Raw genomic sequence first — 14,339 nt, forward strand, 5'->3', positions numbered from 1 at the left:
TTCTTTGCAAGAGAGTAATGATAATGACGAACCATTAAATCCAAGTTTAATGAGGAAGGAACCAAGGTCGAAGCCATGGTGATAGAGAGTGAAAAAGTGGGAGTGTGTGCATTGGAGGTCCTCAGATGAAGAACTGATAGAGTGGGAATACTTGAGTATATGATTTGGAAGTTGTACTCGGAGAGACAAATGCTTGAGATCAAGATTTCAGAGGTGATACAGCTACCGGGGAGGACAAGCTCAAGAGTGATGCCTGAGGTGGTGGGAAAGAGATTTGTGACTGAGAAGCCTGGGCCTTCTGACTGAACCAGGGGCTCGATGGTTCACCCAGGTAGAAATTATATTTGACATGAAGTTCAGCGATGATTTTGGAGCCCAGAATGGCGGTGGGAAATCCATTGTTTGAAGACCATTAAGTTTCACTTGAGACCATTTTTGTGTCACCAAATCTATTATTCTTTTCCCTTTTCACCCTCATTCTCTCGGCCTTTGAATACTTTACTTTCCCTCATCCTTTCTTTTTTTCCAAAACAAATTTTAGAAAATTTGTTTTGCTCTCATTTTAAAAGTAACACTAGTTCACTACAGAAAATAGAGGCAAATAAAAGAGATAAAAGGAAAAAAAAAAGAAAGGAAAACTCACTCATCCAACTATTGTTAGCATGTTGGTATACATCCTTCCAAACCCCTTTTATACACACACACACCACCACCACCCTCCCCGACACATACACGGGATTTAAGCATTGGGATCACACCTTCCATATTCTTTGTAACTTACTCTTTTCAAACTGATTTTAAAAGTAGGAAATTTGAAAAACACATGCAGAAATAGATGGTGTTAAGAGTTTGCTATATTTCCTCCTAGAGTTTTCTATGCCTATTTTCTACATAGTTGAGATTATATAATTGTAGTAACTGTAAAAAAAAAAATTTTTTTTTACAATAATTTATACTTTGTTTTCTTTTAAACGCCTTCCTATCCTTTTGCTTTTTCCTTTACCTCGTGGAATCCTGCCAGGGTCATGCTTTGTATGTACTGAATAGTTCAGTGAAATCTGAGGATTAAGAACTTTAAAACTCACAGTTCCCTAAGGAATGGGTAGTAAGAAACAGTTTGAGAAACTTTAATTTCACACTCCCTCTCTTCTGCTTGATTAAAAAAACAACAAAAACAGACAAACAAAAAAACATAGCCCGTGAGTCCATGAATACAGAGCTTTTATTTAACAGATATCTGTTAAATATGGCTGATATTAGACAGGTAGGCACTTAAGATTATCAGCTACCACACATCTCTACAAGGCACTCCACCATTTTTAATACTCAGAAGAAACAGAAATACATTTCCTGGCTGGCTCTTGCCACTAGGGACTTTATTTCTTTAGGGACAGTTACTCTGACCACTAACCCTGATGCCCTTTCCCCCTAAATACCTGAGTATGTGAAGTATAAAGAGAAAAAAAATAAATGTGACTGAATCATTTGAACTGACGGCATTTTATAAATCCACAAAATACCATCACAAGGTAGGTATGACCACTACCTCTCAAAACTGACCTGATGCTCCGTGTCGTACAAAGAGGTCCACGTGGCCCCCTTCTTCTCCAGGGGCCACATAGCTTCCTAATTTCTCCCAGAAGTCTCTCACTTCAGGCCTCAGTAAATTTTTAATACCAATTTTATAGCCTGAGGGGGGAAAGATCAAAATGTCATATCTGCTCTAACACTGTTCACCACCATCTGGAAAATGAAACAAGAGCTGTAGGAACCAAAGCCCATTACTTTAGAACACTTATTAATAAATTAAAAACAGTGAATATGTAAGCTGTGATTTTTAAAGACTATTGTTTTTCTTCAAAAGCTATAGGAGGAAGCTTTCCCATTCATTGGTTCCTTTTTAAATTATTTTGTTTCTTTTCTAAGGGGAAATTTAAGTGCATTTGTACCTCCACCACTCAGAGAGAAATACTAACAAATTATTTTCCTCTAGCTTTTTTCCTTGTACACACCCATGCACAGAGACATATATACTGCTTTTAAAAATAATAAAATCGAGATCATACAATTTTGTAATGGACTTCTTAAAAAGATTTTGGGGGCTTCCCTGGTGGCGCAGTGGTTGAGAGTCCACCTGCCGATGCAGGGGACACGGGTTCGTGCCCCAGTCCGGGAAGATCCCACATGCCGCGGAGCAGCTGAGCCCATGAGCCATGGCCGCTGAGCCTGCACGTCCGGAGCCTGTGCTCCGCAACGGGAGAGGCCACAACAGTGAGAGGCCCACATACCACAAAAAAAAGAAAAGAAAAGAAAAGATTTTGTTTTCCTCTTAATTATGAATTTTCAAATGATCAATGTTGATAAATATTTCCCATTTAAATAAATATTAAAACCACTGTTCTTTTAATTCAACAACCAAATAAACCTTTCATTGTGATATAGTTAATTCATTAGCAGCAGACAGGTTGGAAAGTCATTGAAGGCATTGATTTTTCTCAAAACTTCATGCCACTTTCTGGAGGTCACAGTTCAACTGAATAGAGAACTGCCACATGGTTACATTCTGGTTTTTACCTAAACCTCCATTACATTCATAGTCAAATAAGTAATTATGGCATAGTCTTATGTAAAGAAGACAAATAGGAGAATGGACTCATTTGATTCCAGTTTATTCACCCTAACTCTGTCACCAGTTATCCTCTGTGCCCAGCATTATGCATTTTTAAACATTAGAGAAACTATCTATGGCCCACATGGAGATCAAAACTCTGATCTTGCTTTCACGTGGATCCATTAAGCTAGCCAGTTGTAAATGATCAAAGTCAATTCCTAGATGCCCAAAAAGAAAAGTGATTTCATACCTTGACAGCAACCATTTTGTTACAAATAAGAAATTTTTGCAAAAATTTTCTAGGTAAGCCATTGAATGTAGTCTACTAATGCCATCCCTTACATATGTGCTTATTAATGCATGTATATATACACATATGCACATATACATACATATATAAATACATGCTTCCTATGTCTTCTTTGTGCTTCCTTTTTCTTATATTGAAATTTAAAATATATAACTTCATTATAGAAAGCATATTTTCATCTAATGGCACCCTCGTTAAATAGATCACAAAGTAGGATTTCTGACATTTTTCTTTTGAGAGATGGTAGTTACATGATATTATTAAGTTCCTTGGTCATTCCAAAGAAAATTTAAAATAATTTGTGTCACTTTGCTCTTTTAAGGATTAAGTGCAACAAATTCGATTCAGTAAAAATGTATTGGACACCTACTAAATGCAAGGCAGTTTGGGTCTTTAATACTTTTTAAAAAATAATTTTGATTTATGGTTATTTTTATTGCTTCTGATTTTAAAAACTGTTTGGGTCTGTACATTTCCACCTGGATCAGACTGCTTTCCTTTTAGAAGATGAATCATTTTCGTACACATGGTGACCAAAAGATCGCCATACGTCCTCTAGGGGAGATGAAAAAAGACCCGATTCAAAAAAGGACTGGCCTCCTAACACACTCTGTACCTCATATGCAGGAATCCGAGATGATATTAATATGAAGTGTGGCTGGAGAGCATGTGAAGAGCTGCTGTCATTTTTATAAACTCCATGCCAATTTTTCTTTGATAATAAAGGGTAGGAATGGCATCCAAAAACATTGCTTCTGTAGGGAAAAAGGGAGAATAAGTGAAGTTTTGATTTTCTCTTAATTTGACTTTGACAAGTGAGCACCAGTATGTCCTCTGGACATCAGTTATCCTGTACAAGGCAAGCAGCCTGAGTACCTCAGTCTCTCCCTGCGATTTTCAGGGACAGCGGCAAATGGGGCTCCTGGGCGAGTGGGTCCAAAGCTGCCCTCTGGGCCTCTCCTCCTGCATTTGTGGGATGCCAGAAAGGGCTCTTGGAACTTAATTTTGTGGGGCACTTAAAACCAATGTAGTGACATACTTAAGGGCTCAAAATGACATTTGTAGAAGGAGCAGTCAAGAGATTTTATTTATTTATTTATTTGCGGTACGCGGGCCTCTCACTGCCGTGGCCTCTCCCACTGCGCAGTACAGGCTCTGGACACGCAGGCTCAGCAGCCATGGCTCACGGGCCCAGCCGCTCCGCGGCATGTGGGATCTTCCCGGGCCGGGTCACGAACCCGTGTCCCCTGCATCGGCAGGCAGACTCTCAACAACTGCGCCACCAGGGAAGCCCCAAGAGATTTTAAATTTCCTTAATCACCTGGGCCTCATGATTTTCTGAGTAGTGTCCATTCTCTCCACAGTCACCCCTCCCCCATCACCATTCAGATAGGCTTACTCCTTACAAAAAAATTTCTGGAAAAATGTTACTTTTGCTCAATAATTTTATACAGAAAATACGGTACGTCCACAATATAGCCTCTTTGCAGGGTTAAGAATATTTAAAACATAAATTTTGAATGTTATGTATCTCCCTCTTCAAGAAGCACGTTTAAGACCACTGTTCTTGAAGATTAAGGAACTATTTCTATTGCTGTTTCATAGGATAAGAGCCATATAATTACACAAGATCCCTGCATGTTAGCTGAATTATTCTAGAATGAATTCTTGGTGTCATAGGATGGTCCTCCACCTTCAGTAGATGGAGGTTTGCTTACCGCTTGGGCAAAGCTTCTAAAGATGCAAACACAAGCTGTTTCTCCAAAGTGTCCTGTAATCCCACTCGATCCCTCACAGTTTGGGAGAGACGTGGTTGGCATTTGGATTCGAACAATCTAGAGCAGCATGTTCCATTCACCCAAGGGGGTCGAACTTTGAACAAATCCTCTGAAAAACAAACAGCAGCAGGCTCGGCTGTTTACTTCATGCTTCTCCCAGCCAAGTCTACACAGTTATTGGCATAAAAATAGAGCTGTTCCAAGGCAGTATTCCAGATGGCAGTAATTAGAGCCACTTTTTACACACTCTTTGGTTTTCTTATCCTCTCGGCTCTGTGGCTGCAAGTTACCAGTCACTTCAGGTCAAGAAACAAGCTCAGAGAATAAGCAACTCTTTTCTTGTAGAAACCAGTTCATCAGTTTGTAGGCTTTACCTCATTTTTGGCCTTCTTGGCTTCAAGTAATTTCCCATTTGTTACAATCTCGCAGAGGGTGAGTAAGTGAAAACAAAGATGGGAGAACTCTAATCAGGTTTGCTCATTACCTTTGCACACCGTGTAAATCAGAAGGCTTAGCTCAGAGAGTGTCTCATCCTTACTCCCTTTCCACTTAAAAAAAAAAAAGTCATTATTCCTGCTTCCGTTTCCATTTTAATTTTTCCTCCTTTTTCACCGATCCTAATTCTTCCGAATTGTCCTGATCCTATTTATTTGCTTTTGCCTGTATTCATACTTCTCTCTCCTTATTTTTGGTCTCACAGAGGCACTGACATTTGACCTTACATATTTTATCAGAAATCTTTTTGTTTTTCTAATTAATAGTGAAGAAAAAAAGAGTTTGTCCTGAGATACTTTAGAGAATGCCACTTACAGGCTGTTTCAGAAAGACCTTGCTATCTTCTGTGGGAATTTGTATGTAAATCCATTGGTTACAATATTTGGTTAAGATATAAAGTTGTAAAATGCCACTCACTCTTACGTAGCGCAATTTTCTCCCAAATTATTTTCCTTAGGCACTTTTCTCTTTGCCTCTCCTGTAGTTGCTCATCTTCTGTTTTGGGTTCATTCAGGGTCCCATAAAGAGCTGCGGCTTCCCTAGGGGTTAGCCAATCTAGGTTGGACACACAGCAATGTAATGGTGCTTCCAAGCACCATACTCATTATCTGTTGGTGTATAGGGCAGAAACCATCCAAACTTCATGCATTTGGGCATCCATAAGCAATCCTTCAGAAAAAGAAATGAGAAACATAAGTTACGAGGACCATTTCCCAGTAATAATCTTTTCCAGTACACAGATCATTTTTTCTTATTACATTGAGATTTCTAGTGCAGTTGACTTGCCATCTAAACTTGACTCTGAGAAATAAGAAGCGTACACCTTACTACACAGGAAAAATATTCTTTGATGAACATGTTTATTATATATGAATATATGTATTAGTCATCTTTGTACACTTATTCAATGCTCTCATAACATTTGGTTACTTTAACCCCAGATTTTGAGAATTCTGCTTCTAGCAATGGTATAGTAGTTTGTCTCAGACCAACCCTCCCACTGGGACCCATAAGATATTGCCAATAGGCAACCAGTTTTGAGATATGAAAACTGCAAATTTCATGTAGTTTCATCTAATCAAATATCTAGACAAAATACTATAAAACAATGACTTGAGCTACCAATTCAATAAGGACTTGTGCAACCAAGATCTCAGAGAGGAGGGAAACCCAGAGAGGTAATATCCTGATTTGGCCTCACTTTTCACTTCAAGGCACTTGACAGTTCCAAACTCAGCCTTAAAACTAAGGCTGAGAAGCAGAGAAGGAAGTTAAGACTGAAAGACTTAGAAGCTGTTAAGAATTTTAGGCATTTTTGCAGGGAAGAGAGGAAACAAATTTAAATTCAGGGCCCACTAAGGGAAATAGCCCTGGTAATGACACTAGGCTTTTAGCTGAATCCTTTTCAGTAAGGATGACGAGGAATTAGACTGAAACTAGCTTTGAAATACTCCCTGATTAAATTTAAGTGAGCGATTCCTAGCCTAACCAAATGCCAGAAGCAAAAGCAAGATCTCTCTGGAGAAAGATAATATCATCAGGCGACTCAAATTATTGCATCGATTTTTTATATTCAATATTTGGTACTCAACCAAAACTATCAGGCACACAAAAAGACAAGAATTGTTTGTTTCTTCTTTTGTTTTTTAATAAATAGAGACCCTCAGAAGATCCAAAAGTTGTAATTATCAGACATGAAATTTTAAAAAGCCCTGTAATTACTATGCCTAAGAAATTAAATTGCTGGGTGGAAAATTTTGGCAAAGTAAGCAAATTGACACTCTAGAACTAAAAAATATAATAGCAAATTTAGAACTCAATGGACCAGTTTAAGAGCGAATTAGAATCCAGCTAAAGAGACAATTAGGAAACTGAAAGCTAGGCCAGAAGAAAAATCCAGACTGAAACACTGAAGGCCAAAATGATGGAAAAGGCACATTAGAGAATATGAAACTTACGGGACATGGTGAATCAATTAAATATATTGAAACCCAGGGCTTCCCTGGTGGCGCAGGGGTTGAGAGTCCGCCTGCTAATGCAGGGGACATGGGTTCATGCCCCAGTCCGGGAAGATCCCACATGCCGCGGAGCGGCTGGGCCCGTGAGCCATGGCCACTGAGCCTGCGCGTCTGGAGCCTGTGCTCCGCAACAGGAGAGGCCCGCGTACTGCAAAAAAACAAAAAACAAAAACAAATGTATTGAAACCTAGAAGAAAAAGAGAGAAACTGGAGCAAAAGCAATATATGAAGAGATAGCATCTGAGAACTTTGCAAAACTGATAAAAGACATTAAAACCCCCAATTAAAAAAATCAATGCAAAATACAAAACAGGATAAATACACACACACACACACACACACACACACACACCTCCAGGTACATTGTAATAAAACTGCAGAAAACAAAAGACAGAGAAAAAGATCTTAAAAGCAGCTAGAGAAAACAGAAATATTACCTTTAAAGGACCAAAAATAAAACCCCCTACTTCTCCAAAAAAATTATGAAAGCCAGAGAACAACGGAACATTTTCAAAGTTCTATAAAAAATGAACTGCCAACCTAGAGTTCAAATTCCCAGTGGAAATATCCTTCAAATTTGAAGGTGAAATAAAGACATTTTCAGACAAAAACTAAGAGACTCTGTCAGCAGCAACCTGCACTAAAAGAAATATTAAAGAGAATTCAGAAGAAAATTGATCCCAAAAGGAAAATCAGAGATGCAGGAAGGTATAAAGAACAACAGAAAAAGTGGTTACTTCCATGGTGGTGCAGTGGTTAAGAATCTGCCTGCCGATGCAGGGAACACGGGTTTGATCCTTGGTCTGGGAAGATCCCACATGCCACGGAGCACCTAAGCCCATGCACCACAACTACTGAGCCTGTGCTCTAGAGCCTGCGAGCCACAACTGAGCCCGCATGCCACAACTGCTGAAGCCCATGTGCCTGGAGCCTGTGTTCCATAACAAGAGAAGCCCCCGCAATGAGAAGCCTGTGCACCACAACAAAGAGTAGCCCCTGCTCGCTGCAACTAGAGAGAAAGCCCACGTGCAGCAACGAAGACCCAATGCAGCCAAAAAATAAATAAGTAAATAAATAATAAAATTACTTTAAAAAAAATAAAGTATATTTTCTGACCACAATGCAACTTTGAAAAAAAAATTTCTTTTGAAGTGGTTACTCATAAATAAATATTAACTATATAAAACAATAGTAGGAAAGCCTTGTGAGGTTAATATATATATTTTTTAATGTGTGTGTATTTTATATACGTATGTATGAGTAAAACTAAAATATTTGAAAACAAAAGCGTACAAACCGAGCAGGGAAGCAGACGGAGTTTAAGAGTTCTGTGCTCTTTGCATTACCTCAGAGGTGGTAAAATAACCCTGGATAAGTGGTGTAATCTCTATGGTAGCCATAGATAAGTGGTGTAATCTCTATGGTAGCCATAGATAAGTGGTGTAATCTCTATGGTAGCCATAGATAAGTGGTGTAATCTCTATGGTAGCCATAGATAAGTGGTGTAATCTCTATGGTAGCCATAAGAGAACTGCTAAAGAATCTACAATTAATCTACAGAATATTTAAGCTAATCCTAAAAGAGACAGGAGAAAAACAAAATATAAAATAATAAATAAAAATCGTAAAATGTTGGACTTAAGCCCCAATATATCAGTAGTTACATAAATGTGAACAGACTAAATTACCCCAGCTAAAAGTCAAAGATTGTCACCTGTTAAAAGAAAACCACCACCACCATATTCTGTTTACAAGACATGTTCCTTAAATATAAGGACACAGAAAGGTTGAAAGTAAAAAGAGAGGAAACAATATACCATGGGAACACTAAGCTTGGATTCATAAATGCTCTAAATCCAGGGCTCACAGTTGCCTTTTGCACGTGGCCCCTCCATGGAGAGCCAAGTATTCTCCAAGATCAGAATCTCAACATAAACCCATTCTGGAAAGTTTGTATAGCTTAAAGGAGTAAATTATTGACTTGTATTTAAAGTATGTCTACCTTTACATTTCATTAAGTCTTTTAAAAGAAAGAGGAGACAAACAGGCCAAATGCAGAGATAATGGCAGAGGATGTAGATCTAGATTTATATTCTTCAACAGAGGTTAGCCAAAGAGGAGCAGTTGAAGTTGTGGTTGTATAGCAATTTTTGAGGTGGGTTATCACGAATAAAACAATATCATGTAAAAACCAAAGTTTAAGTAATTTTTCACAAAAAAATGGACTTCTTAACCAAGGTAATTAGTTTCTAAATAACTAAATTGAGTATTTAAAGATTATTAAAATTACATGAATTATTAGAAGAGTGTATATCCCCCTGACTTATAAAATAAATTACTGTATTTAATTCATCCCCATTTTTTTCTCTTAAGGGTAAGTTAATTATGGTTCAGATATGCTCAGTTATTATCTTCAGGAAAGGGAGCTACCCCAATCACCTCATTACAGATGACAGCTGCATTTGGGCCCTATTACTAGGAAATGACAAGTGGTAAAGCTGTTCAGTTAAAAATTTCCAGGGCCAGCTGACTTGTGCCAGCTGCACACAAATCTTTTGGAAAGGAAAAGATACATAGAGAAATGAAGCGTGGTAGAGAAATCCACTTTGGCCACTTGCATCCTTTCTGAAAACCAGTCTTGGACAACCCTAAAAAGAAAAATGCAGAAATTTAGTTCAGATCACTAATATCTAAAATTGATTAAAATCCAGTATAAGTATTGGTCACTGTTCTTTCTCTAGTGTTCTACCTATTAAAAAATTAAGTCCTAAATAACATAAGGCTAGATTTTTAAGTATCTACTTTGAATGATCCATTCTAAAGAGCAAGATGCATTACAAAACTATCTAAAATCCACAGGGGAAAAAAGTCTGAAATAAACATAGTTGTATGATATAAATCTGGATTTTTTTCCTTTTTCTTTACCCAAATTCAATAAATCAGCAAGTCCTGTCGGCTCTATAGATATATATCCCCCAAATATGTCCCCCATCCCAGCCACTTCTCTCCACCTCCCAGCCTTCACTCTAGTCAGGGCACCTCCACCTCTCTCCTGGGCGGTTGCATCTGCCTCCTGATTGCCTCCCTGCTTCCACTCCAGTCTTCCCAGAGCCCATTCTCCACACAGCAGCCCAAGTGGTTTATAAAAATGTAAATTAGATAATGTCACTCATGCAAGTAAAACCCTACAGTGACTTCCCAATGCAATTAGAATAAAAACCTATAGCTCCATCACACTTAGTAGTGAAATAGTAAACGCCTTCCTCCTAACAAAGCAAGGTTGACTACACTCTCTACTTTAACATGGAATAGAGGTTCTAGCCAGTTCAATAAGGAAAGAAAAAAATAATGAAAGGTATATGTATTGGAAAGGGAGCAGTAAACTGTCTCAATTCATGTACCATGTACGTGGAATCTATAAAACAACCATTTAAATTGTTGAACTTATTAATAAAACATTGTTGCTAATTTTCTTTTTTTTCAAATGTTTATAGAATCTATAGCAACATCCCCTTTTTCATTCCTGATATTACTAATTCACATTTTCTCTCTTTTATCCTTGGTTACTCTTCCTAGGAGTTCATTGATTTTACTACTACTTGTAACAAACCAGCTTTTGTTTTCATAGATTTTCTCTATTGTTTGTTCATTTTCTATTTTATTGATTTCCACTCTTATTTTCATTTCTCTTTCTATGTACTTTGCGTGTAATTCGCTATATTTTTCCCCTAGTTTTTTTTTTAAATTTAATTATTTTTGACTGTGTTGGGTCTTTGTTACTGCACACAGGCTTTCACTAGTTGCGGTGAGCATGGGCTAATCTTCGTTGTGGTGTGCGGGCTTGTGGTGGCTTCTTTTGTTGCAGAGCACGGGCCCTAGAGCACGCGGGCTTCAGTAGTTGCAGTGTGTGGGCTCAGTAGTTGCAGTGCACAGGCTTAGTTGCTCCTTCCCAGACCAGGGATCGAACCCGTGTCCCCTGCATTGGCAAGAGGATTCTTAACCACTGTGCCACAAGGGAAGTTCCTCCCCTAGTTTCTTAAGGGGGAAGTTGAGATCATTAATTTTAAACGCTTTTTCTCATTAACATAAACATTTACATTATATTGTTTTCCCTCTAAGCTGTGCTGCAGACCACATGCTTAGCCATGTTGTATATTCATTGTCATTCAACTTGAAATATTTTCTAATTTCCCTTGTGATTTCTTCTTTGACCATAGGTTATTTATAAGTGCTGTTAGTTTCTAAATGTTTGGGGATTTTCTAGATGTTTTATTTTTATTAATCCCAAAATTTATTGCATTGTTGTTAAAGAATATACTTAATAAGATTTCAACCATTTTGAAATGTATTGAGCCTTAGTTTGTGGACCAGGAAATGAGGTATAAAGGTATAAATGTTACTTTGCTCATAAAAAGAACATATATTTGGAAATTGTTGTGTCTAGTTTCTATAAATGTTAGTTCAAGGTGGATAAGAAGATTGCTCAGTTCTTCTATATTCATACTGATTGTTTTCTTTAGCTCTATTCCATCAGTTTTTGTTTCATGTAATGTGAAACTCTGTTATCTGGTACATAAACATTTATAATTGTTATGACTTCTTGATGAATTGTTACTTTTCTTATTATAAAATGTCCATCTCTACCTACCTCTCTGGTAACACTCCTTGTCTTGAAGTCTATTTTGTCTGATATTAATATTGCCATCCTACTTTTATATGCTTACTATTTGCATGGTGTATCTTTTCCTATCCTTATACTTTACCAATCAGTGCCTTTATATTTAAAGTGTATCCCTCGGGGCTTCTCTGGTGGCACAGTGGTTGAGAGTCTGCCTGCCGATGCAGGGGACGCAGGTTCGTGCCCTGGTCCGGGAAGATCCCACATGCTGCGGAGCGGCTGAGCCCGTGAGCCATGGCCGCTGAGCCTGCGCTTCCGGAGCCTGTGCTCCGCAACGGGAGAGGCCACAACAGTGAGAGGCCCGCGTACCGCAAAAAAATAAATTAATTAAAAAAATAAAGTATATCCCTCATAGTCAATATACAATGAAATTTTTTTTAGCTCATTTGACAACCATTGCCTTTATTTGAGGGTTTAGTCTGCTTGTATTTAATATAATTATTGTTATAGTTGAACCCAAGTCTCAATTTTGTTATTTGTTGTTTGGTTGTCCCATCTGTCTTATGAGCCTTTATTCCTCCTCTCCTGCCTTGGTTTGAGTTAATACATATTTTTGTATTTCATTTTAATTCCTTTATTAGCTTTTTAGGATATCTTTGCATTAGTTTTATAAGTTGTTGCTAGGAAGTATAATATGCATCTTTAAGTTTTTGTAGTCTACTTAGAGGTAATATTCATATAAAATTAAAGACCAGTGCAACAATATAATTCTCACCATCGTTTGTGCTTTTGTTGTTATCTCTACTGCATCTACTTATGTTATAAACCCCACAATACATTGCTTTTGCTTTAAATAGTCATATGTCTCTAAAATAACTTCAAAATTTTATATCTTCTCACACATTTATCATTTCCTGTTCTCTTCATTCCTGTTTATAAATCCATGTTTCCATCTGGTATCAATTTCCTTAGCCTGAAGAGCTTCCTTTAGCATTTCTTTACTGCAGGTCTTCTGACAACAAATCTTGTTAGTTTCCTTTTATTTGAAAATGTCTTTATCTCACATTAATATTTGTAATACTATTATGACCCCATTAATTAATTCAAATAATTATCATCCTGTAGCCAATCTGGTTTCTGCTACATCCTATTTTTCTTCTTCCTCCCTCATGCCGACATTATTTTAAAGCAAATCCAAGACATCATATAATTTCTTTTTTTTAAAATTATACTTTTAAAAAATTTATTTATTTACTTTTGGCTGCGTTGGGTCTTCGTTGCTGCACGCGGGCTTTCTCTAGTTGCGGCGAGCGGGGGCTACTCTTCGTTGTGGTGTGTGGGCTTCTCATTGCCGTGGCTTCCCTTGTTGCGGAACACGGGCTATAGGTGAGAGGGCTTCAGTAGTTGTGGCGTGTGGGCTTAGTCGCTCCGCGGCATGTGGGATCTTCCTAGACCAGGGATGGAACTTATGTCCCCTGCACTGGCAGGTGGATTCTTAACCACTGCGCCACCAGGGAAGTCCCAAGACATCATATAATTTCATCCATAAATATTTCAGTGTGTATCGATAAATAATATGTTGTTTTTTGGTTTTGGGGTGTTTTTTTTGGCCGCACCTCACGGCTTATGGGATCTTAGTTCCCCGACCAGGGATAACCCAGGTCCTTGGCAGTTAGAGCATGTAGCCCTAACCACTGCACCACCAGGGAATTCCCTATCACTAAATAATAATAATAATAAATTTTTAAACATATACTGCATATAATACTATCATCATACCTCAACATTCAACAATTTCTTAATGTGACATTCATAAAGAAAACTTTTAAAATATGACATCCATCAAGAAAGACTTGTAAGTGAGGATCCAGAAGAAGTAAACTTCTTACAAGCATGCCACCTAAGCACAGACAGATCTTGAATGAATACAAAATCCAAGCCCCTACTCAAGTGGTCATCTTGGAAGCTATACAGATCTTAGGCCAAAGAAGCATTTCATGGCCCATGAAGGATGTACTGCTGGCTCTGCAGCTAACAACTACACACAAAAAAGGACACTGAATACCTGATTGTCCTCTGTATATAATTAGCAATAAACATCTGCTACAGCCCCAAGCCACCAGATAGCAATCCAGGTATGAGTAAATCTAGCTCTTCCCTGAAACTCCTGATTTCCTCCAAACGCAGCAGAATTACAGATATTTGTGGCCAATCTCACAGCTGATAGGAAACTTTGGTATAAGAACCTACCAGAACTCATTTACCTAAGGCCACTGGGAATACAAGACTTCTTCTCACTACTAAGTGGCTACTGCTACCCAATTACTGGGTCCTAATGGGCTCAGATTAACTCACTGAAAGAAAAGTGGTAACTCTGAACAGACTTCGTCCTGCAGCGGATCTTCTCTGACCTGAATTCCCATAGAGTGGGTCAAGCCTCAGAAAGTTTCAATGTGAAATGAAAATGACACCTCCAATTAGGGACAAACAAGACCTTAGTTACCCTCAC

General features: G+C 38.1%; 1 protein-coding gene across 1 annotated transcript in view; it reads right to left on the bottom strand.

Moving 5' to 3' along the window:
- Positions 1 to 14,339, bottom strand: part of ECT2L (epithelial cell transforming 2 like) — a gene marked incomplete at both ends in the record, with an annotated part of 59,451 nt that overhangs the window by 31,315 nt on the left and 13,797 nt on the right. Inside the window, 9 exon segments of the mRNA XM_082855938.1 lie at positions 1,561 to 1,689; positions 3,401 to 3,476; positions 3,538 to 3,676; positions 4,640 to 4,808; positions 5,612 to 5,767; positions 5,770 to 5,863; positions 9,660 to 9,749; positions 9,751 to 9,808; positions 9,810 to 9,860. Coding sequence (XP_082712064.1) covers positions 1,561 to 1,689; positions 3,401 to 3,476; positions 3,538 to 3,676; positions 4,640 to 4,808; positions 5,612 to 5,767; positions 5,770 to 5,863; positions 9,660 to 9,749; positions 9,751 to 9,808; positions 9,810 to 9,860 — 962 coding nt within the window.

Source organism: Leucopleurus acutus (genome assembly GCF_964270905.1).
Source record: "Leucopleurus acutus genome assembly, chromosome: 15".
NCBI classification, from domain to species: Eukaryota; Metazoa; Chordata; class Mammalia; order Artiodactyla; family Delphinidae; genus Leucopleurus; species Leucopleurus acutus.